Source organism: Salvelinus alpinus, chromosome 14 (assembly GCF_045679555.1).
Source record: "Salvelinus alpinus chromosome 14, SLU_Salpinus.1, whole genome shotgun sequence".
NCBI classification, from domain to species: domain Eukaryota; kingdom Metazoa; phylum Chordata; class Actinopteri; order Salmoniformes; family Salmonidae; genus Salvelinus; species Salvelinus alpinus.
Window position 1 is genome coordinate 54,841,258 of NC_092099.1, and position 23,712 is coordinate 54,864,969.

Below are 23,712 nucleotides of genomic sequence, written 5' to 3' on the forward strand. Positions count from 1 at the left end.
AAGAGACTGAATAAAGTGAGAAAGGTAAACGGATGGGGAGTGTGAGCAGTAGCTACGTAGCGTGTGTAAAATAACACATGCCCAGAACTCTGATCCAGATCCATAGCTTTGACAAAGAAGTTTCCAGAGGGGCGGGGGCAGCCAATAAAATAACATTAGAGTCCTATACAGGATCTTCAAGTCAGGAGGTTTGAAAGTACAACTCCTTCCAACAACCCAAGTTAAGTTGATGATTACATATTCCTTGCCAACAGACAGACAAAGACTAATGTTATTACCATGTATCCAGATGGGATGAATTAGACCAAAGTTGAAGGTCTGGTCTGTCATGTTCTCTCCAATGCAAAGCTAACAGAGGAACACCACAACCAGCTGAACCTGATTATATTAGAGGGTTACTACAGACTAGATCAACAGTTATAACTAACTCAATGTCTTGAGGCTGCAGCTAAAAAGTAGGTTAAACATGTATAACCTAAAGTAGCTTTAACCCATCTGCCCTCTAGAGGCACTGTCAAATGAAATGTGAAAGTCACTGAAGGAAACGTATAAAAGACAGTGCAAGAGACAATACAGCATCCCATCACACAGTTGCCTGATCGTTTCCAGATGCAGAAAAGCATGTGGTCTGAATCCCAAGCTACTATCACAGTTCTACATAACACTGTTGAATGAAGGGCATATGCTGTAGGTGTCACATCTGCTCCTGCTGCCCTCCCTAGTGGACATCCGGTGTCTCTTTGACCTGCAGCCATTTCCCCCAGTTCTCTCCCTCTGTGTGTGTGTGTGGTTGGAGACAGGTGTGCTGGAGTCAGCAGTTCCCCACCAGCTGCAACCCGTTCCATAATCAAGACCTCTACAAATACTCAGTCCTGCCACTTCCACTCTGCCAGATCATAATCTCTGTTCAGTCAGTCATGCTTCTAGCTATTTGTTGTCATTTAAGATCCTGTTTCCTGCTGTGCCTATTTCCTTGCCTGACGCCGTTTCTCCTCATTGTAGTTTTGCCGCTCTGACTGGTTCCTGTTCCACATTTCACCACCCTGCTACCCTGTTCTGGATTCAACTGATCATCTCTCCCTTGGATTCCCCTCCGGACCTGTTTATCCTGTCCCAACCCAGCTCACTCCAACCTCAATATCTGGTTTCCTACAACTCATCCAAGCTTCCCTGGATCTGCACTTAATCACTTCCTGTGTTACAATAAATATCTTGGTTCATTCATCCCCGTTTCCTGGTTTGAGTCTGTTCTTAGGTTCCCCTGTGCTGCTCCGCATAACAGTAGGGGTACTATACAACTACAGAGCAGGCCTGGATGTCTTACCCTGGAGAGGATGAGGTACATCTCCAGCTCGGCCAACCTCCTGCCCAAGCAGGCCCGGCCCCCGAAACCAAAGGGTACTGAGCCGTGGTGCTGGTTCTTGTCTTTCCCCAGCCCACACAGAGCCAGCGTTCAAGCAGGAAGGCTTGGGGCTCCGGGAACACTGCTTGGTCATAGGACACGACATAGTGACACAGGTGGAACAAGTCTGGGATGGAAAGGAAGGAGGAGAGAGATGAAGCCCATTGAATTGAGATAGAGGGAAAGGACTATAGAGAGGGAGAACAGTCAAATACAGCTGCTCTAACTCTGATCAGTGGTATACTGTTTGGTGTGAGCGATATTAACAAACCATTTAAAATACTGAAGTTAAGGGTGAAAGTATATCTCTGGATATACAAGTGTGATCATATCTCCACACAGGATGAAAATAAAAGTACTTTAGTTCACCAATAGCAAACATTTCCAACAGTACAAGATGGTAGAAGAGTAAGTCACATTTTTGGGGAAGAGGTGGTCGCCCACAACTATGCCATTTTCCACATTGATGCGGGCGTTTCCTGGTACTCCTGGGTACATCCTGGAGAGAGTATAGGAGAAAGTCACAAGGGGTAGAGAGGAAAGGATTGGCTCCATTTGACTAATTAAGAATAAATTATAGGCACATTGACATATACTGCATGTAACAATACATAACCCATTATGAATTTTATAATGAGTGAATTTACAGAATGACAGATGACTGACAACTTATTGTAGTGTCTCCCTGACAACAGCCTTGAGCCAGGGCATTCTAGTGATGTCATCACTAGTAAGCACCTTGTCCCCCGGGCAGACACTGATCACTTCCTGGTACAGCTTCTCCTGGATCTCTGGCTCCAGGGCCATGTGGTACAGAGACCACGAGATGGTGTTGGATGTCTGCAGCATAGAAATACAATTACAATAGGAATAGGTTGTAGGCTAATAATATTAGTATTACGTTAATTGACCAGTAATTATATTTTTATGGTCTGATTAGGGAGGCGGGCACCAATGAGACAATGGTACTGATACTGTTATGGTGCTTACTCTGACTGTCTTTGACGTAGGTAGCTAATGTGGTTATGTTGAAAATGTTCACAATCTAAAATAACAACAAAAAAAACATGTCCCCCACCAGGCCTTCACCCCTTTCTCCACTACTGTTGCCACCCTGTCACACCCTACTGTGAAACAGCGCTACATAAAACACACACCTCACCGTATCGACCCCAGCCAGCAGTAGCTCAGTGATGGACCCCAGTATCTCAGTGACAGACATCTGTTCACTGACCAGGAGGTGTGAGGTACTCTCCCTCCACCGGCTGGCCCAGACGAACCTTCTGCTTGTTCTCCTCCATCTTCTGAAGCACCTGCTCCTCCGCTGTATGGGGACAGAGGTTATAGTAACCAGCACAATATAGATGCTTCGGGTGAATCTCAGGTCTTTTCTCAATTCCTTGTGTAGCAGATGGGGATCTGTGAAACCACAGGAGGCTGGTGATGGGAGGATGGCTCATAATAGCTGGAATGGAGTAAATTGAATGGTTTCGGACACATGTTTGATTTGTCGATACCATTCCATGTATTCCATTCCAGCCAGTACTATGAGCCTGTCCTCCCCAATTAAGGTGCCACCAGCTGCCTGTGTGTGAAACTCATACCTCAGCCTGAAGTGTCCCCACTTGCGCTGCCTCCCTGACCAAGGCCCTACTCCCCCGATTGCTCAGTTTGGCCGGGCAGCCAGCTCTAGGAAGAGTCTTGGTGGTTCCAGATTTCTTCCATTTAAGAATGATGGAGGCCACTGTGTTCTTGGGGACAATAAATGCTGCAGAAATATTTTGGTACCCTTCCCCAGATCTGTGCCTCAAAACAACCTTGTCTGGGAGCTCTGTAGAAAATTCCTTCAACCTCATGGCTTGGTTTTTGCACTGACTTGCACTTTCAACTGTGAGACCTTATATAGACAGGTGTGTGCCTTTCCAAATCATGTCCAATCAATTAAATTTACCACAGGTGTACTCCAATCAAGTTGTAGAAACATCAAGGATGATCAATGGAAACAGGATGCACCTGAGCTCAATTTCGAGTCTCATGCGCATGAGAAACATGATGTCACATAACATATCATCAACAACTTAAACACATTGCATCATTTTCATATGTGAAACGAGTGAGAGCGTGAGTGCCCTCAAAATATCCTACATCCTCCTCATTCACAAGTTTACAGTAGAGGTTACTTGAGTTCATGGGTATGTGATAATGTGTAATGTTATGTGAAATTTTATTGTGCAGTTGTTAAGAGAATTTTGTTCTCAGTTGTACATAATACTAAATTGAATTAATTACTCAGCCTGAAACCCAGAGTTTGTAAGAAACTGGTTGAAATGAATCAGCGGAGGCCCAGCTACAATTGTCAGGAATGTTTATTTAGAGAGCTCTGCCGTGCATATACAAAACCGTTCTTTTTATCCCTTCTCTTAAACTAACGCACATACATACACACTATATTTGGATTATCCCCTGAAGTCTCACCACAGTTTATTACCACTCAGCTGACAGTTCCAGTCCCCCCCAGATACAGAAAACCTGGAGGGGCTCTCGCTGTCTTATTTTATCTCCATAGAGTTATAGCTGGGTCGGTTCAAACATAGGTTAAGGCTCCTCTTTGTTTTCTTTCGGCACACACATACATTCCTTTCTTCCCCAATGGTTATCATTTTTAATTACTCCTTGTCCATGCTACATAACCTCTAATCCTAATGGTTAAGTTTCCGGGTAGAATTACTTAATCATTTATCTTAAACCTTGATAAAATATCTTAACAGCAGTCTACCTTTTCAATCTTTATTATACACTCTTTGAAAAAAGGTGCTATCTAGAACCGAAAACAGTTCTTCGGCTGTACCCTTAGAAGAATCCTTTTTGGTTCCAAGTAGAACCCTTTTGGGTTCCATCTAAAACCCATTTAACAGAGGTTTCTACATGCAACCCAAAAGAGTTCTACCTGGAACCAAAAAGGGTTCTCCTATGGTGACAGCCGAAGAACCATTTTGGAACCCTTTTTTCTAAGTGTACATGATAGAGCATGTGATGCCATACAAATGTCTCACTTATTCAGTCATTCACTCACAAATTCACTCATTGACTCACTCACTCGCCCTCTCATTCACTCACTTGTTCTCTCACTCCCTCACTCACTTGTTCATTCATTCACTCACTCACCCACTCATTTACTCACTCTCTCTCTCTCACTCACTATTTAATTCATTCACTCACCAACTTTGAAGAGGTGATCCCAGACAGCCACAAAATGTTTCCAGAAGGGGAGGTAGGGCCAGGTGGACTTGGGGAAGAGAATGATGATTGGGGAGAGGCGGAACATCTCTCCTACTGAGACGATGAACTTCTGAGTCTCTTCAGGAACCTCCTCATTCAGACAGCCCATACGGGTCTTAAACAACACTGAGCAGATCGCTGCAGACAGAGAGGAAAACAGCAGTAGCACTTTATTTGACCGTAGATAGATTCGATTGATCCTTTATTGACCCTTGAAGGGCGAAATGTTGGTAGTGAAATGACCAGGTATTTAATGAGAAGTTAACACAGTAATAACCTATGAATATCTTGTCTGTTTCTTTAAGACTATATCAAGAGGAGGATGACATACGTAGGAGGATGTAATAAGATGCCGGCTCTCATACAGTGTTTAACAGTTAGTCAGGGTGACATCATATTATAGGGTGACATCGTTTGATCATCATTCGTCACTGTTGCCCTTGACCGATGAACAGACTGACCTTGAATACTCTCACACATGACCCATCTCTCTGTCTGTAAGGGAATTCAAGCGATCAGTCACTTGCTATACAATTCTTTATCTAATCAACTACCATGGATAAAGATCACTGTGCAATTACTTTAAGGTCTTTGCTCTAACACAATGGTTCTCAACCCTGGTCCTGGGGACCCAAAGGGGTGCATATTTTAGTTTTTGTTGAGAACCGTTGCTTTAACACAGTGGTTCCAAAGCTTTTTATATTCCTGTACCCCTTCAAACATTCAACCTATAGCTGCGTACCCTCTCTAGCACCAGGGTCAGCACACTCTCAAATGTTGTTTTTTGCTATTATTGTAAGCCTGCCACACACACATTATACGATACATTTATTAAACATAAGAATGAATGTGAGTTTTTGTCACAACCCAACTCATGGGAAGTGACAAAGAGCTCTTATAGGACCAGGGTACAAATAATAATATAATCATAATCAATAATTTTGCTTTTTATTTAGCCATCATACATAAAAAAATTATTTGTTCATCAAAAATTGTGAATAACTCACCACAGGTTAATGAGAAGGGTATGCTTGAAAGGATGCTCATAACTCTGCAATGTTGGGTTGTATTGGAGCGAGTCTCAGTCTTAAATCATTTTCCACACATAAGTCTGTGCCTGTATTTAGTTTTCATGCTAGTGAGGGCCGAGAATCAACTCTCACATAGGTATGTGGTTGCAAAGGGCATCAGTGTCTTAACAGTGCGATTTGCCAAGACAAGAAACTCTGAACGCAGCCCTATTGTTACGGATACAAGTATTCTGTGTGTATCATGTGTGTATTTCTTTTCTCTCCTTCTCCCCTACTCACAGGTGACCATCATCATTCCCCAATCAGTCATCAATCAGTCGCTAATCAGAAGACACCTGCTCCTTTTCTGCTACCCAATCACATTCCCTTTCCCTTGGTTTAAAAACCCTGTCAGTTGTTTTCTCTGGAGCTTGATCTCTTTGTCTAGAGCAATCTCTCTGTACATGCCATATGTTTGTAGACCTCTTGTGTGGTTTAGGATACATGTCACTTTGTCCCCACCTGTGAGTATTGTTTTGGTTATGGTGTGAGTGTTTGTTTGATGGTGGGAAAAGGGGGTAACCAAGATAAGATGCCCATGGGCATACATTACCTGTAGGTAAACTTTGTTAAATACACTAGTTAGAACTGGGCGGGCCACCCACTGTATTTTTGGTTAGTTAGTTAGCTATTGTTGAAATAGGCTAGTCTAACTTAGTGGTGTTTTGGGATATTTGTTTCTTTCCTTGGGTCCAGCTCAGCCCCTTTTCCTGCCGCCCCCATTACCGTGTGTTTGCTAATAAACCCTGAGTTTGACGGTAAATTTAAGTTGTCGTGGTTATTTCGTTCTCACCGTTACTTTGTCACTATTACACTTTGCATGAGTTATGTTACGGGTCCCATTACCACCCCCCCCCCCCTAGACTGTCAGGCCAAAGGGATTTGTAACACCTATCCAGAAATCTGTCAGTGGCTTCTGATTAAATTCAATTTTCACTGAACCGCGTCTTGCAATTTTGATGAGGCTCTCTTGTTCAGATATCGGTAAGTGGACTAGAGGCAGGGCATGAAAGGGATAACGAATCCAGTTGTTTGCGTCATCCGTTTCGGGAAAGTACCTGCGTAATTGCGCACCCAGCTCACTCATAGCGAAGCACCTATCACATTTGACATTGTCAGTAAGCTTGAGTTCATTTGCACACAAATCATACAATGATGGAAAAACCTGTGTATTGTCCTTGTTAAGGCAGACAAAAGATCTCCAACTTCTTAATCATAGCCTCAATTTTGTCACGCAACATTGTATTTGTATTTATTATGGATCCCCATTAGCTGCTGCCAAAGCAGTAGCTACTCTTCCTGGATCCAGAAAAGTTAAGGCAGTTTCTTCAATTTAAAAAAAACATTACAATACATTCACAGATTTCACAACACACTGTCCTCAGGACTCTACTCCACCACTACCACATATCTACAGTACTAAATCCATGTGTGTGTATGCATGTGCCAATGTTTGTGTTTCAGTCCCTGCTGTTCCATAAGGTGTTGAATATACAGTGGCAAGAAAATGTATGTGAACCCTTTGGAAAGACCTGTATTTCTGCATACAGTTGTCATAACATTTGATCTGATCTTGATCTAAGTCACAACAATGGACAAACACATTGTGCTTAAACTAATAACGCACAACTTATTGTATTTTTCTTGTCTATATTGAATACATCATTTAAACATTCAGTGTAGGTTGGAAAATGTATGTGAACCCCTAAGCTAATGACTTCTCCAAAAGCTAATTGGAGTCAGGAGTCAGCTAACCTGGAGTCCAATCAATGAGACGAGATTGGAGATGTTGGATAGAGATGCCCTGCCCTATTAAAAAATACACTCATAAAATTTGAGTTTGCTATTCACAAGAAGCATTGCCTGATGTGAACCATGCCTCAAACAAAACAGATCTCAGAAGACCCAAGATTCTGGGAAAAAATCTGGAGTATGGTTCAAGAGGAAGATGATTGCAGATGATTTTGAGCATTAGCTTTACATATGCAAAGAATGAGTTAAGTTACCTTTTTTTTTTTTTTATATCAATACCAAATTCAGTTTTGTTCATTTTAGGTGTTTCCATGATAGAGATTACAAGTTTTAAATTGACAGGCCACTGTGGAGTGGATTTACAATGGTTTAAATGAACACGTAAAATCCGATTTTTCTCAAACTAAGACATGTACCAAATATTTTTATAACTAAACCAATATATTCCACAACCTGTCGTTTCCAATGGGAACAAATGAGTCATAGTGGGCAGAACAAGCAAGGAGAAGGGCAGAGCCAAACACGGGCTAGCGAGATCCTATTGGCACGTTCTAGTATACATCTGAATATTTTCGTTAGGGAACGGCTACTCTGTGAAGTGCTCGTGTGTAATAACTCAATTCACCTTTGCACTCCTAAACAACGCGATTTAAAAAAAAACTTTTGCAGAGGATAAAGTTTACAGAACGTAGTCCACTCTGTCCATAACAGATTATAGTTTTGGGAACAGGAAACTGTATTGAGATCAAATGTTTAATCAACGAGAAAATGTCCAGATTGTCGGCCAAAATCCATCTCGTTCCATCTTCTCCCACTGTCGGCCAGTGGGTTTCTTCTTACTACCATATTTGGTAGTGAGTGAAAACGCCAAGTGGATGGTTCACATTTATACATCCGGTGAAATATCTGTCTCATTGTTCTATCTGTGCATGTACTATAGGCCTATATTCCAGATTACATGTACTACTACATCTAAAAAGCCTTGAATTGGTGTAAACATGGGCAAAATAAAGTTTCCTTCCACCTCATGTTTTGCACCAGTCTCCGCACTATTCCTTTTAAATCCAAGTCTCAGAGCCCCACAGTGGAGATGTAATAATACCCATAAATCCTAGCGGTCAAACTGGCAAATGGTTCCTATAATTTTTCCACCTTTCATTTTTCCCATAGGGGATTTTAGAAACAATTAAAATAAGGACTGTGTTTCGTGTAGGCTTACCCTGGCATGGAGTTTTGTAAATCTCTCTAGGACAAGATTACTTTTATCAATATATTCAGCTAGGTTACAATTTTCCTTTGCATACAGGTTTTGCATTACATTAGCATAACAGTTGTTTTTTCCCCCCCATATTGATTTGTAGAACAGTGCAAAGTGTACAATTAAGTAATTTTTTATATAACAGGATTGAAATAAAAATACATGACTATACATTGACAAACAATTAAACATTTTATTTATCTACAGAGAAATGCATATTCAAAATAGTTAATTATTCATGTCCACCTACTGAATCCACCATCCTTTCAACTGCCAAAACATACTATTATAACCACATTCTTATTTATTTACCCAGGCAGAATTAAAGGCTGTTTTCCTCACTCCCTCTTCCCTTCTTTCCCAGTTGCCCGAGTTTGTTATTAGACAGGCCATGGTTGATACAATCCCAATTATCTCGACTTTCTCCTAAAGTGTGCACTCGTTCACCACAAATATAAAAGCATTGGATTGGTGTAGGCATGGGCTAGAAAGAGTATCCATATGCCAGTCATTTCCATTCAAATCCATGAACAGGTGCACACCTCGGGAGAAAGGAGATTATTGGGACGGACCTAATGTTCTAACATAATACTTTAGAGAGAGGGTGCAGCACTGGGATATGAGATATGACCTGGGATATGTCTCAAAAGCATTTCCTGGATTCATCACGCGTCTCATTAATTCCTTGATGAATCGCCTCTTTAAAAAGAAAATGTTTTTAAAACACATTGGAAGAGAAGATCCAACTACCTCCTCCCCTCAGACCTTCTCCTCCAATGCATTTTGAGAAAGAATCGATGAATCAAGGATGCAAGGAATCAAGGAAATACTTTTGAGATTCATTTCAGTAACCATAACAGAAGGGATAGTAGTCATTGGAATGGCAGTTCTAAAGGCAGGGCTGTAAGACTCTCCCTGGCATCAGGCTATAGGAGCATACATGCACTCCCATTGCTCTGACACCCATAGAATATATTAAGCTGTTGGTTTTTCTGAGTAAATATGTAAAATATAATCATAAATCAGATTCAAGTATTGCAGGTTTAAAGCAACAAAGCCAAGTAATCTTTCAAATACATTACGTAGCATCACTGAGCAAAATCTTTAAGTTACGTTTACCCCACACTAGGCTAAATCAATCCACTTCAAGTAGTGCACTAGTTTTCTCAAATACCCCTCAGACTTGATAAGTTGCTAGGCCATATATTAAACAACAAAGTAACATTTTAAGATAATTCCTAATAAAGCAACATGATAAGACTGCTTCAACCTATCCCCTTACTTTAAGAGTAAATCTTTCACAGTAGTCACAGTCTAAAGGCGAACTAATGAAACACTGATGCTATGGGTGAATGCAGGGGAATCCATTCTGATATTGATGTGGCTGATCCTTGATAACAGAAATACCTCCTCTGTTCAATTCAGCAGTATGGTTTCCAGTTCCCTTTGGCCAACTAGTAGTAACACTAAAACTAGTAGAGTAACTACTACCTAAAATGAACAGTGAAAATAATCCAGATCAAATGTGTAGATAAGAGAATTGATCACAGCTATTGGCCCATTTCTTTCAAAAAGGCACTAACAGATATCGACAACAGACTATTGATAGAACTATTAAGACACATTCAACTGAAATGCTGGTGGGATGGTGAGGGGTGTTGCTTCCAAAAGGTGTAGGGGTTTGGTCTTATTTGGCATTAAGAAGATCACATCCATATTCCCTAGTCTCATCCCACTCCTGTTGTGACCCTAAAGGATGGCCATCCAGCTGTCCACAGATGGACCTCTCTGACACGCCACAGAATCAATCAGTGGTCTCTCACTGGTCAGTCATCGTCACTTTCACTGCCAGACTCACTTAACTGCAGGTCATTCTCTGTAAAAAAGGGGAAGTACGAACATCATAAAACCATGTCACAATTCTAGCCTTATGGAGTTTGGCATAGGTCTAACTAGTACAGTATAGCCTATATCCACAGCAATGCAAATAGAAATTCTGATCTAGCAATGCAAATATAAAATTGTTCGATTTAACATTGAAGTATTCAAACTATATCCTAAATACTGAGGAGAGGGAGGGAGACAGAAATAAAAAATAAAACGGAATGAATGAACTTACTTAGCGTACTCATGAGGTGTCCTCCACCCCGAGGTGGTGAGGAGATGGTGGTGGTGGTAACGGTGGTGAGGATGGGCATGCCCTGGTGGGGTGGTGGCGCTGTGAGGGGACCCCCAGAGGGGCCGGGGGGAGGCGGGTGCCGGGACTCGTCCTCAGAATCACTACTGCTGGAGCTGTCCCCACTACTGGAGGAGGAGCTGTGGGAGTCTGAGGACGAGTCCCCACTACTCATCTGGTCCATGACCTTCGCCTCCGCCATTAGCTCTGGTGCGCACGGACACACAGACAGGAAGACACACCGACACATGCGGACAGACACAAAAACAGTGACTTACGTCACCTCTGACCTTGAATCACAACACAATCCAAGAGGATTTACAAAAAGTAATTGTTCCATTTATATGACCATGGACTACAATCTAGATCAGGCCTGGGTATTTATATGACCATGGACTACAATCTAGATCAGGCCTGGGTATTTATATGACCATGGACTACAATCTAGATCAGGCCTGGGTATTTATATGACCATGCACTACAATCTAGATGGTTTGAGATTAGGACAGCTATTACACGTGACACTATACCAGGGCTCTAAAGTGCAACTAATTTGTTTCCAAGTGCCCTGGAGAAAAAAGCGAATGCAGATTCACTAGCGTGGTTGCACCATTACTACAGCGAAAACAACTTGCTTCTAGCCCAACCAGGTCAAAAGACCTGACCCATATTACCCACATCTGTGCCCCCAAATGTTACCAAATATTTGGGGGCACAGAAAGAAAGGAAAAGGGATAGCTTCTTCAGGAGATCAATGATCATAGCAATGAAAGAATGACAGATGTCTTCATCACAAACCTGACGTTTTTAAAGAGACCGTGTACAATTTTCAATGTAATGCATCTCAATAGGAAAATAGTGAATTTTTGTCTTTACAGTGTTACATATTAGTTTCTAGGGCACAACATGTGCTTCAACAGTAGCCAGATATAATATAGGCTGTATCTTATTTTCTGGTGTTCCTACATTTAATGTGGTGCTCCTAACTTTAAGTTGGGAGTAGAGGTCTGTGCAGGACTGCTTTATTCATCACGCTCCCCGCCCACAAAGGCAGCCTACTCTATTTCATTGAGACCACACATAATGTATACTAGGCACACTTGACCTCGCACACCCAACTAGGAGAGGAGAGGTAGGCTACGACACTTGAAGCAGCAAATTGTGACGCAATAAACGCAATAAAGATGTGCTTTTAATACAATAGGTAGGCTAACGCATACAAAGCAGAAAGACAACCATTTCCAAATAATCTGTGGGACAACAAAATGCTTTCATCTGTTTGACCGCCCACTCCCAACCGTAGCATGAAAAAGTGACGACCGCGCCACATTGATCTCTGTCCGGACCCGCAAGTCCCGCGGGAATGTAGCCCTCTAGTTGTGAGCACCAGTGCTACCAATTAAAGTTAATTTAGAGCCCTGTGCATTACTGATGGTCTACATACCTCTCTCAATGTCATCCATGGGGGAGGCAGGGGACATCTTCTCTTTGGGAGGAGAGCTCTTGGAGCCTGCTGGGGTTTTGCTGCTGCTGCTAACACTAGGCTTCATCTGCTGGCTCAGACGACTGGTCTGCTGCTCTATACGAGACTGGATCTTACTGCTGCCTTCAGCCCTGACAACACACACACACACACAGTTTATAGCTCCTAACTACATTTTTTTTTTATTTCACCTTTATTTAACCAGGTAGGCTAGTTGAGAACAAGTTCTCATTTGCAACTGCGACCTGGCCAAGATAAAGCATAGCAGTGTGAACAGACAACACAGAGTTACACATGGAGTAAACAATAAACAAGTCAATAACATGGTAGAAAAAAAGAGAATCTATATACAATGTGTGCAAAAGGCATGAGGTAGGCAATAAATCGAATAATTACAATTTAGCAGATTAACACTGGAGTGATAAATCATCAGATGATCATGTGCAAGAAGAGATACTGGTGTGCAAAAGAGCAGAAAAGTAAATAAATAAAAGCAGTATGGGGGGTGAGGTAGGTAAATTGGGTGGGTAGTTTACAGATGGACTATGTACAGCTGCAGCGATCGGTTAGCTGCTCGGATAGCAGATTTTTAAAGTTGTTGAGGGAGATAAAAGTCTCCAACTTCAGAGATTTTTGCAATTCGTTCCAGTCGCAGGCAGCAGAGAACTGGAAGGAAAGGCGTCCAAATGAGGTTTTAGCTTTAGGGATGATCAGTGAGATACACCTGCTGGAGCGCGTGCTGCGGGTGGGTGTAGTAATAAAAATCTGAATGACAAGTGAATCTGGACAGCCCAGGTAACCAAGGAAACAGAAGGATGCAGTTTGAAACAGAGTTACTGTCCATTAAGAAATGATAATTTTCCATTGCACTAATGTTTTGCTACAGTGTGCCCAAATAAACACAAGTCGACCCTAGTCTGTCCACCCACCTGGTCTTCTTGACTGCAATGTTGCTGTTGAGTTTCTCCAGACGGTACTCTCCTGTATCATGGTTTACAATGAGAATACATTCCTTCATATAAGGCCTCTTGGATCCTTTGAAGACTGTTACAGGGGCAGTGGATCCCTGGGGAAAATCAAGGAAATATGTTCATTTCTGGATATCAAGAGTAAAAGGGGGGAAAACAATCAAAATGTGCACTTTTCAATAATCACCTGTAAAATACATGATAATGCTTAATTCTTACCTCCAGATTGGGCAATGTGATGGTAACTTGTTCTCCCTTTCCCACCTCCAGTTCTCCCTCACAGGAGGTGTCAATGGAGGCTGGTTTGAAGTCATCTGAATCAAAGAGATAAGAGAACAGTATAAGTTCCAAACTACTGAATTACACAGCAACATTATACAAGCAGACTGTAGACTCCACACAAAAACACTCTTGGTTTGGTTAGTTCTGACAGAATGAAGTTTCAGTCGCCACTGTTCACCTACAGATGGTGCCACAAGGCCACTATTGTTGCTAACAAACTGCATACCAGCAGCAAGTGATGCGAACCAAAAGCCCAATCAAAAGTACGAAAATGTGATAAATGTTTAAAGGTGGATCACTGTTAATAAAGTGACAGCGATTTAGACAAACAAGTTAGCTATTTCATTTAAAACTAATATTTTGGGGTTTTAACTAACTAGCTATCCATTGGCATACGTTAGCAAGTTAGCTAGCTAGCAAGTATGATCAAAATGCCACTTACATCGCACCGTGTGGTAAGCACCTTTGGGTTGTTTCTCAAATGTTTCGCCTAATTTCAAAACATGTTCTTGACTGTCAAAGTGTGAGTATGTTGTTCCATTCATATTCTAATCAAAGTTTTCAATCATATGTTAATAACAGTAAACTTTCCACGTCCATTCGATACCATCTACCACAGAACGAGCCAACTCACTTCTAGAGCTAAGTTCTGCCCTTCCTTCGTTGTGATTGATCAGACATTGATCTAGTTGCTTTTTTTGATTCGTGTAAATACCTGTCAATCAACATTTGGAGAATTTCAGGCGGACGTTGCTTCAGAGCTCATGTCACATGGCATGGTTTGCTTAAATAACCGTGCTGAGAATTTCTTCGTCATAACTGTACGAGTGTTTTATATTCATGGAGCTTCTATATGACAACGTCACACAGAACAGAGCGTCTATGGCCGGCTCCAAATGAGCGATGAGCCTCTAAGTAGCCAAACACAGGCAGCCAAACAACATGATCAATTCTTGGTTAGAGCTTTTCATTACGCTAGCCTATATTAAAACCAACATATAGCCCTGGCCAGTATGTCATTCTTTTTTTCATTTTTAAGAATCTACCAACCCTGCCATTTATATATATATATATATATTTTTTTTTTTACATAACAGCATTAGGCCTATGTTTGCATTGCTGAATGAAAATAGAATAAGGTATTCTCAAGACAATGAGAGACATCTTGATACAGTAGCCTAGTAGGCCAATACACTGAGCAGGTGGTCTAAGTAATGAATTAGTAACAGTTGTTTGCTAGTGTCTAAAAACCCGCTATGGTAATGGACTAGCTGAGTTTACAGGGCTCTTCCCCCTAAATCTGGGGAAATAAGCTCTTTTCCTTTCCTAAACTGAATCCTAATCCTTCAATGCCTGCTGTGTCTCTACTTTTGCTGTATCTGTACAAGCCAAGCCATATGTAACCCCTTCAAACAGTAGGCTAGAGTAGAGGATGTAAGTTTAGAGAAAGAGAATATGAAGATTATGCTTGTCAAGACCATAATGACAACATTTGTAACTGTTTATCCAGTGTCAATTTCCCCAATTACTTCACAGAGAGAAAGGTTGGAGTGCCAATCCCATCTGCTTTGTCTGGATGTTGTTGTTGGAAAATTAGGTCAAGTGTGGTGTGTTACTGTAAATGACAACCCGAGAGAGAGAGAGAGAGAGAGAGAGAGAGAACAAGGGAGGGCACGAGGGAGAGGGAACGAGGGAGGGGTCGAGGGAGAGAGAACAAGGGAGGGAATGAGGGAGTGAAAACAAGGGAGGGAACGAGGGAGAGAGAATGGGCAATATAATGAAAGAGAAAGGATGAGGTGAGGTTAGAGGGATAAAAGGACTATAGAGATATAATGGTAGGGTGGTAAAACTTAAATGTTCAACTTCTCATAATGGTATTGCCTATTGGTGGGCCACAAAGGATGTTCCCCCATGTGCAGTACGTTAACACCCGGGCAGGGAGAGAGAGAATACCCCAGGCCCCCTTCTTCACTATAGGATCCAGTGTCAGGCTTTAGTGTAACAGGATATTGCAGGCCGAGTGGCCAACTATACACTAAGATATGTCCATTCTAAATCAGGTTTCATCTACTATTGTGAGCGGAATGGAGCATTAATCTGCCTAAGGCCCCATGGCAATAGTGTAATAAATGAAACAAAACAACAACACAATGTAACAGTGTGATAAATGTGTATTACACATTTTCTAATTGTCACTGGACATAATCAAGGATCTTCCCCTTGTTTTAAATTTTCGCCTAAAATGACATACCCAAATCCAACTGCCTGTAGCTCAGGACCTGAAGCAAGGATATGCATATTCTTAATACCATTTGAAAGGAAACACTTTGAAGTTTGTGGAAATGTGAAATTAATGTAGGAGAATATAACACATTAGATCTGGTAAAAGATAATACAAAGGAAAAAACAATTTTTTTAGCATTTTTTTGTACCATCATCTTTGAAATGCAAGAGAAAGGCCATAATGTATTATTCCAGCCCAGGCACAATTTAGACTTTGGCCACTAGATGGCAGCAGTGTATGTTTTAGACTGATCCAATGAACCATTGGATATCTGTTAAAAATGTTGTATCAAGACTGCCCAAATGTGCCTTATTGGTTCATTCATACATTTTGAAGTCCATAATTGGGCACTCTCCTCAAACAATATCATGGTATTCTTTCACTGTAATATCTACTGTAAATTGGACAGTGCAGTTAGATGAACAAGAATTTAAGCTCTCTGCCCATATCAGATATGTCTATGTCCTGGGAATTATTTTTGTTTCTTATAACCTCATGCTAATCACATTAGCCTACTTTAGCTCAACCGTAGACCTACATGATACATTTAGATTTCTTGTGGCCCCCACCCCTATCAAAGTTGCCTATCCCTGCTGAAGAAAGGCATGACTTTACAATTTAAATTACAAAAAATGTAGGAATTCAGTGTATTGTTGTTTTGGATATTGTTTAGGTCTGGGCTATGTCATGAATGTCCACAAGAACACAAGTCCTCCTGGTTTTGACCCTTGCCTGTTTCTGCACTCTGTACCTGCCAGCCTGACCATTCTGCCTGCCTTGACCATGAGCCTCTCTGCCACTCTGTACCTCCTGGAATCTGATCTGGTTTTGACCTTTTACCTGTCCACAACCATTCTCTTACCTACTCCTTTTGGATTAATAAACATTGTAAGACTCCAACCATCTGCCTCCACTGTCTGCATCTGGGTCTCGCCTTGTGTCATGATAGTTCTGTTGCAAAGTGAAACTTCGCCCCAGTCTGAGGTCCTGAGCGCTCTGGAGCATGTTTTCATCAAGGATCTCACTGTACTCTGCTCTGTTCATCTTTCCCTTAATCCTGACTAGTATCCCAGTCCCTGCCACTGAAAAACATCCCCACAGCATGATGCAGCCACCACCATGGTGCCAGGTTTCCTCCAGATGTGACACTTGGCATTCAGGGTTCAATCTTGGTTTCATCAGACCAAAGAATCTTGTTTCTCATGGTCTGAGATCTTTAGGTGCATTTTGGCAAACTCCAAGCGGGCTTTCATGTGCCTTTTACTGAGGAGTGGCTTCCGTCTGAACACTCTACCATAAAGGCCTGATTGGTGGAGTGCTGACGAGATGGTTGTCCTTCTGGAAGGTTCTCCCATCTCCACAGAGGATCTCTGGAGCTCTGTTAGAGTGATCATCGGGTTCTTGGTCACCTCCCTGACCAAGGCCCTTCTCCCCCGATTGCTCAGTTTGGCCGGGCGGCCAGCTGTAGGAAGAGACTTGGTGGTTCCAAACTTCTTCCATTTAAGAATAATGGAGGCCACTGTGTTCTTTGGGACCTTCAATACTGCAGACATTTTTTGTTACCCTTCCCCAGATCTGTGCTTTGACAAAATCCTGTCACAGAGCTCTACGGACAATTCCTTTCGACCTCATGGCTTGGTTTTTGCTCTGACATTCACTGTCAACTGTGGGACCTTATATAGACAGGTGTGTGCCTTTCCAAATCATGTCCAATCAATTGAATGTACCATAGGTGGACTTCAATCAAGTTGTTGAAACATCTCAATGATGATCAATGGAAACAGGATGCACCTGAGCACAATTTTGAGTCTTATAGGAAAAGGTCTGAATACTAATGTAAATAAAGTATTTCTGTTTTCTATTTTTAATTCATGTGCAAACATTTCCACAAACCTGTTTTCACTTTGTCATTATGGGGTATTGTGTGCAGATTGATGAGGGGGGAAAAAATCTTTTTATCCATTTTAGAATAAGGCTGTAATGTAATTTTATTTAGAAAAAGTCAAGAGGTCTGAATTCATTCTGAATGCACTGTATGATCAGAACTATTTTCTAAGTAAGAGAACACCGATGTGGCCTGCTCCCAAGGACTGTGGGCTCTCTTTCTCCGTGGCCGACGTGAGTAAGACATTTATGCATGTTAACCCTTGCAAGGCTGCTGGCCCAGACAGCATCCCTAGCCACGTCATCAGAACATGTGCAGACCAGCTGGCTGGAGTGTTTACGGAGATATTCAACCTCTCACTATTTCAAGATGTCCACCATGTCCACCAAAGCAAAGATAACTAAACTAAATTACTATCGCCCAGTAGCACTCACTTCTGTCATCACAAAGTGCTTTGAGAGGCTAGTTAAGAATCATATCACCTCCACCTTACCTTCAATTTGCATACCACCCCACAGATGATGCAATCACCATCACACTGCCCTATCCCATCTGGACAAGAGGAATACCTTTGTAAGAATGCTGTTCATTGACTACAGCTCAGCCTTCAACAACATAGTACCCTCCAAGCTCATCATTATGCTCGGGGCCCTGGGTCTGAACCCCGCCCTGTGCAACTGGATCCTGGACTTCCTGACGGGCCGCCTCCAGGTGGTGAATGTTGGAAACAACACCTCCACTACGCTGATCCTCAACACAGTGGCCCCACAAGGGTGAGTTCTCAGCCCCTTCCTGTACTCCCTGTTCACCCATGACAGTGTGGCCATGCACGCCTCCAACGCAATCATCAAGTTTGTTCAGTAGTAGGCCTGATTACCTGATTACCAACAATGACGACACAGTCACAGGGAGGAGGTGGGGGCCCTGACGGAGTGGTGGCAGGAAAATAACCTCTTCCTTAACGTCAACAGAAAGAAGGAGCTGATTGTGGACTTCAGGAGACAGCAGAGGGCGCACGCCCCCATCCACATTGACGGGACAACAGTGGAGAAGGTGAAACGCTTCAAATTCCTTGGCGTGCACATCACTGACAATCTGAAATGGTCCACCCACACAGACAGTGTGGTTAAGAAGGCGCAACAGCGCCTCTTCATCTTCTGGGGGCTGAAGAAATTTGGCTTGTCACCATAAACACTTTCAAACTTTTACAGATGCACCATTGAGAGCATCCTGTCGAGCTGTATCACTGCCTGGAACAGCAACTGCACTGCCCACAACCGCAGAGCTCTCCAGAGGGTGGTGCGGTCAGCCCAACGAATCACCGGGGGCTCACTGCCTGCAATCCAGGACACCTAGACTACCCGATGTCACAGGAAGGCCAAAAAGATCATCAAGTACATCAACCAACCGAGCCACGACCAGTTCACCCCGCTATCATCCAGAAGGCGAGGTCAGAACAGGTGCATAAAAGTTGGGACAGAGACTGAAAAACAGCTTCTATCTCAAGGCCATCAGACTTTTAAATAGCCATCACTAGCCGGCCTCCACCCAGTACCCTGCCCTGAACTTAGTCACTGTCTCTTACCTTGCTACCACCTGGTTACTCAATCCTGCACCTTAGAGGCTGCTGCCCTATGTACATAGCACATCACCAAGAAACTATCATGGTTCAAACACACTAAGACAGTCGTGAAGAAGGAACGACAAAGCCTATTCCCCCTTAGGAGACTGAAAAGATTTGGCATGGGTCCTCAGATCCTCAAAAAGTTCTACAGCTGCACCATCGAGAGCATCCTGACTGGTTCCATCACTGCCTGGTATGGCAACTGCTCGGCCTCCGACCACACTACACTACAGAGGATAGTGTGTACGGCCCAGTACATCACTGGGGCCAAGCCATCCAGGACCTCTATATCAGGCAGTGTCAGAGGAAGGCCATAAAAATTGTCAAAGCCGTACCGGAGCGCCGAGTGGAGGTCCAAAAGGCTTCTCAACAGCTTCTACCTCCAAGCCATAAGACTCCTGAACAGCTAATCAAAGGGCTACCCAGACCCCTCTTTTACGCTGCTGCTAATCTGTGTATAATCTATGCATAGTCACTTTAACTCTACCTACATGTACATATTACCTCAGTTACCTCAACTAACCGGTGCCCCCACACATTGACTCTGTACCGGTACCCCCTGTATATAGCCTCGCTTGTTATTTTACTGCTGCTGTTTAATTACTTTTTACTTTTATTTTCTATTTATCAATTTTTTACTGAACACTTATTTTTCATTTTGTTTCTTAACTTCTTAAAGCATTGTTGGTTAAGGGCTTGTAGGTAAGCATTTCACTGTAAGGTCTACACCTGTTGTATTTGGCGCATGTAACAAATAACATTTGATTTGAGGAGGAGAAGTAGGAGCAGCAGTAGCAGCGGCAGGAGGAGGAAAAGTAGGAGCAGCAGTAGCAGTGGCAGGAGGAGAAGTAGGAGCAGCAGTAGCAGTGGCAGGAGGAGAAGTAGGAGCAGCAGTAGCAGCGGCAGGAGGAGAAGTAGGAGCAGCAGCGGCAGGAGGAGGAGAAGTAGGAGCAGCAGTAGCAGAGGCAGGAGGAGGAGAAGTAGGAACAGCAGTAGCAGTGGCAGGAGGAGAAGTAGGAGCAGCATTAGCAGTGGCAGGAGGAGGAGAAGTAGGAGCAGCAGTAGCAGAGGCAGCGGCAGGAGGAGACGGAGGACGAGCTGCAGATGCAAAGAGAAAAAGAGGGGGGAGAGACGGAGAGACGGAGGAGGAGCCGCAGCATCAGAGTGAGGATAGTGATGCTGAGCCACAATCCTTTGCCAAGAGACAAGTCCCCCCCAGAAACCAATAACTCACTAGACCCAGGTCAAACAACGCGACTAAAGTTAAGTCACTCAGAAAAATGTATCATAACTATCGAGTCAGTCAAGTCCTTCACCAACCTCACATCACTAGTGTGTGTGTTTGACGTTATTGTTGTAAGTTATTATGCCTTGGAAAATAAAGGCGTTGTTCAAGTATGAATGTCTGTAAAACATTGTTTTCCAGTCATATCCAATACCAGGAGTATCAAACTCCAGTATTTGAATAAGGCTGTGACTGCATGTACTGTATGTATAGAATTGTAACATCAATGGTTACACATTGTAACTCTGCAGTAGACTAAAACACTTGATTTAAGTAGTTAAATGCTGATTTGTAATTCAAATGTATAGGACTAGAATTTAAAAAACAGTTAATTGCACTTCCTATGCATCATGTAAATACTGCACAGGATAAGCGTAGTATTTCATCAAATGAGACATAATTTCAACCAGAAGAGAATGTGAACCAATTCCAGTAGAGAATGTGAAAAGGTTTATTGAAAGATGTTCATTATTTAGTTAATATTTATTAGATTATGAGAATATAATATAATAATATTTATTAGATTATGAATACAAGTTCAATCTGTACTTCAGTGCACATCTGGTGTTCATTATAAAAACAGAGGAAGAAAGAGGAGGTAGGTAGAGAGGTGTGAGAAAGAGTGTAAAATACAGAAGGGGAAAGAAGTAAGAATAGGGGAGCAGGGAAGACAGCATGTTTAATGAATTACAGTGCTACCCTAATATTATCTTAGTTCATCACAATTACATAATAGTGTCTCTAGCGGTGTCTCCTAACAACCTTGGGCCCCCAGTTAACCCGAAGGTTATCTTAAGAGCGGGTGAGGTGGTGATGACGGGACTGGGGGTTGGCATCCTCTCTCACATCAAAACATACCTGCAGACGAGAGACAGATGTAGAGAGAGATAGAGAGCATGATTAAGCCTTGTGTTTTTTTTATTCTAACACTGTCAGTCATCATAATCATCATGAGGTTAAATGCAAAACTGACCTTGGATCATTAACTCTAGGACTACTACATCCCTATGTCTATTTCAATGTAAAGCATCTCTTTAGTAACACTTCCTGTTGACTCAGCCAAGTGACCTCTCGCCTCTGTGATCATGCTATGTCAGGCAGGCCAGAAGGGGAGAGGTTCAGACACAGCTGATATAACCTAGAGGGTTTAGGGAGCAGGGGGAAGAGGCATGAAGTGAGGGAGGGAGACTGAGGAAATAAGGTATTTAAAGAGACAACGTGTTCAACAGGATGTTTGTCTGTGTTTTCATCTGGTGTCCACACTCAGTGGCTGCAGAGTACTTTATACTGAAACACACACACACACATAATAATGGAGTGTCTTACTATTCTCCATGGTTGGTCCTCTTGCCTATTCTTTGAAGGTGGAAGGCGCACAGCCCACAATTATACACCAGAGCTTCTTAAAGGCGCCTGTTTTGGTTTTGTGCAGACATCACCCTTACCTGAACAGCACCCTTACTGAGAAGTAGAAGGAGAGTGGAGAGAAACTGGGAATTGAATAACTGCAGTTGACATGGCTAAGTAAATGGAAAAAATACTATTTTATTGCAATGTGGGTGGCTCTTAAAAGAGCCTTTGTTTGTGCATAGTGTAGTCTATGGCACAAGGTCTTGCCAGGGAACAGCACCATCCTCAAAGAAGTAGGAGGTGAAGGTGTCCCGTACACGGATGGTCTCCTGGGCAGCGTTGTTGGCCTCCATCCTGGCAACATCCTGCAGAGCGGCAGACCTCTCCTCTGGCACGTGGCGGTGAGCTGCAGGTCCCCTCCTGGTCCTCGTGTCCATCCTCGTGAAGTTTGCAGGACACAGGTAGCCTTCACATACGCCTCTGTGTTAGCAGGGTGGACCCTGATGACTCGCCGGTACATCCGCCACTGGGACGCAAGAATGCCGAAGGTGCACTTGACGGTCTGCCTGGCTTGGGAGAGGCGGTAGTTTAAGATCCTGTTCCTTCTGCCGATGTTCGCTCCAGGGAAGGGCCGCATGAGGTTTCTCTGGAGTGGAAAGGCCTCATCTCCCACAAGGACATGGGGCTGTCTTCGGGAGGTCCAGGGTCCCATCTCTGAGGGCCTGACCAAAGGCAGATTTGGCCAGAGTGCCTCCGTCGATATTAATATAGGCTATTGTCTCACTCATGATATATTTATCGATCGATAAAAACATGTCAGGATTCTAAAATTGCTTGACAATATTTACCTTAGACAAATAGCGAGACGTTCAGCTGGACAAATAGCTAGCCGAAATGTTGTGTCTTCCCTTGCAATGCAAGATCCCATCCTGTACAGCAGGTCATCGAACTGGGCTTTATCAAGCCTGAAATAGCCCTGGAACATCACATAGTCAAACCGCAGCTCCTGCACCAGATGATGGTACTCTCCATACCGGCTGCGGGACATCAGGATGTGGTGAACCCACATGGAGCGCCGTTGCTGCAGGTTCCAACGTTTATAGATCGCTGCAAAAAATGCCCCGTGTACACTAGCACATGCTCCCGAAACACCGCTTCCCATTCATTTTAAAAGGACGGAAAGCGATGAGAAGCGGAGAGGGTGGGGGACCATTGGGTGGAGCGAACGTGGCGTGGTAGGCGGTGAAAAAGTTAATAATTTCTCAACTTTATGGAAATCACCAGCGGCGACCACCGGCGATGACCAATCATATCGAGTGGTTCCCATGGCGAATTTTACGCTTTGCGACCCATCGCTGGAGACTTTCTTCAGCAAAGATGGGTGACAAAAATACTCTGATGGAAGCAAATGTAAGTAATTATAACGTCATGACGAGTCATGCAAAAAATTACAGCTGAGAGGAAAATGTTAGTTAATGTAGAGACAAACGATTATGCATATGTTTTGTCATAAAGTTAATTCACGAAAATCGCTATTTAGCAAGTTAGCTGACTAGCTAACATTTGCCAGCTAGCTAACTAGTTTTATGGGTGTTGTGACATGAATAAAAAATT

The 23,712-nt window shown here is 42.9% G+C and overlaps 1 protein-coding gene and 1 pseudogene across 1 annotated transcript; both read right to left on the reverse strand.

The window, feature by feature from the left end:
• Positions 1 to 1,746: 1,746 nt before the first annotated feature.
• LOC139539104 (sterol 26-hydroxylase, mitochondrial-like) lies at positions 1,747 to 5,369 on the reverse strand (annotated as a pseudogene).
• Positions 5,370 to 8,934: 3,565 nt separating this feature from the next.
• Positions 8,935 to 14,326, reverse strand: LOC139539088 (ELL-associated factor 2-like). Its single transcript, XM_071341831.1, has 6 exons — positions 14,113 to 14,326; positions 13,608 to 13,702; positions 13,350 to 13,486; positions 12,382 to 12,551; positions 10,881 to 11,144; positions 8,935 to 10,637 (listed from the first exon to the last, which is right to left on the reverse strand). The coding sequence occupies exons 1-6, from the start codon at positions 14,213 to 14,215 to the stop codon at positions 10,588 to 10,590; spliced, it is 819 nt and encodes a 272-aa protein (XP_071197932.1). The 5' UTR covers positions 14,216 to 14,326; the 3' UTR covers positions 8,935 to 10,587.
• Between the last annotated feature and the right edge of the window lie 9,386 nt (positions 14,327 to 23,712).

Coding starts and splice junctions, on each gene's coding strand:
- LOC139539088 (XM_071341831.1), bottom strand. CDS start 14,215: ATGAATGGAACAACATACTCACACTTTGACAGTCAAGAACATGTTTTG. Junction 13,703..14,112: donor TGCTTACCACACGGTGCGAT/GTAAGTGGCATT, acceptor TCTTTGATTCAG/ATGACTTCAAACCAGCCTCC. Junction 10,638..10,880: donor ACACCTCATGAGTACGCTAA/GTAAGTTCATTC, acceptor CCTTTTTTACAG/AGAATGACCTGCAGTTAAGT.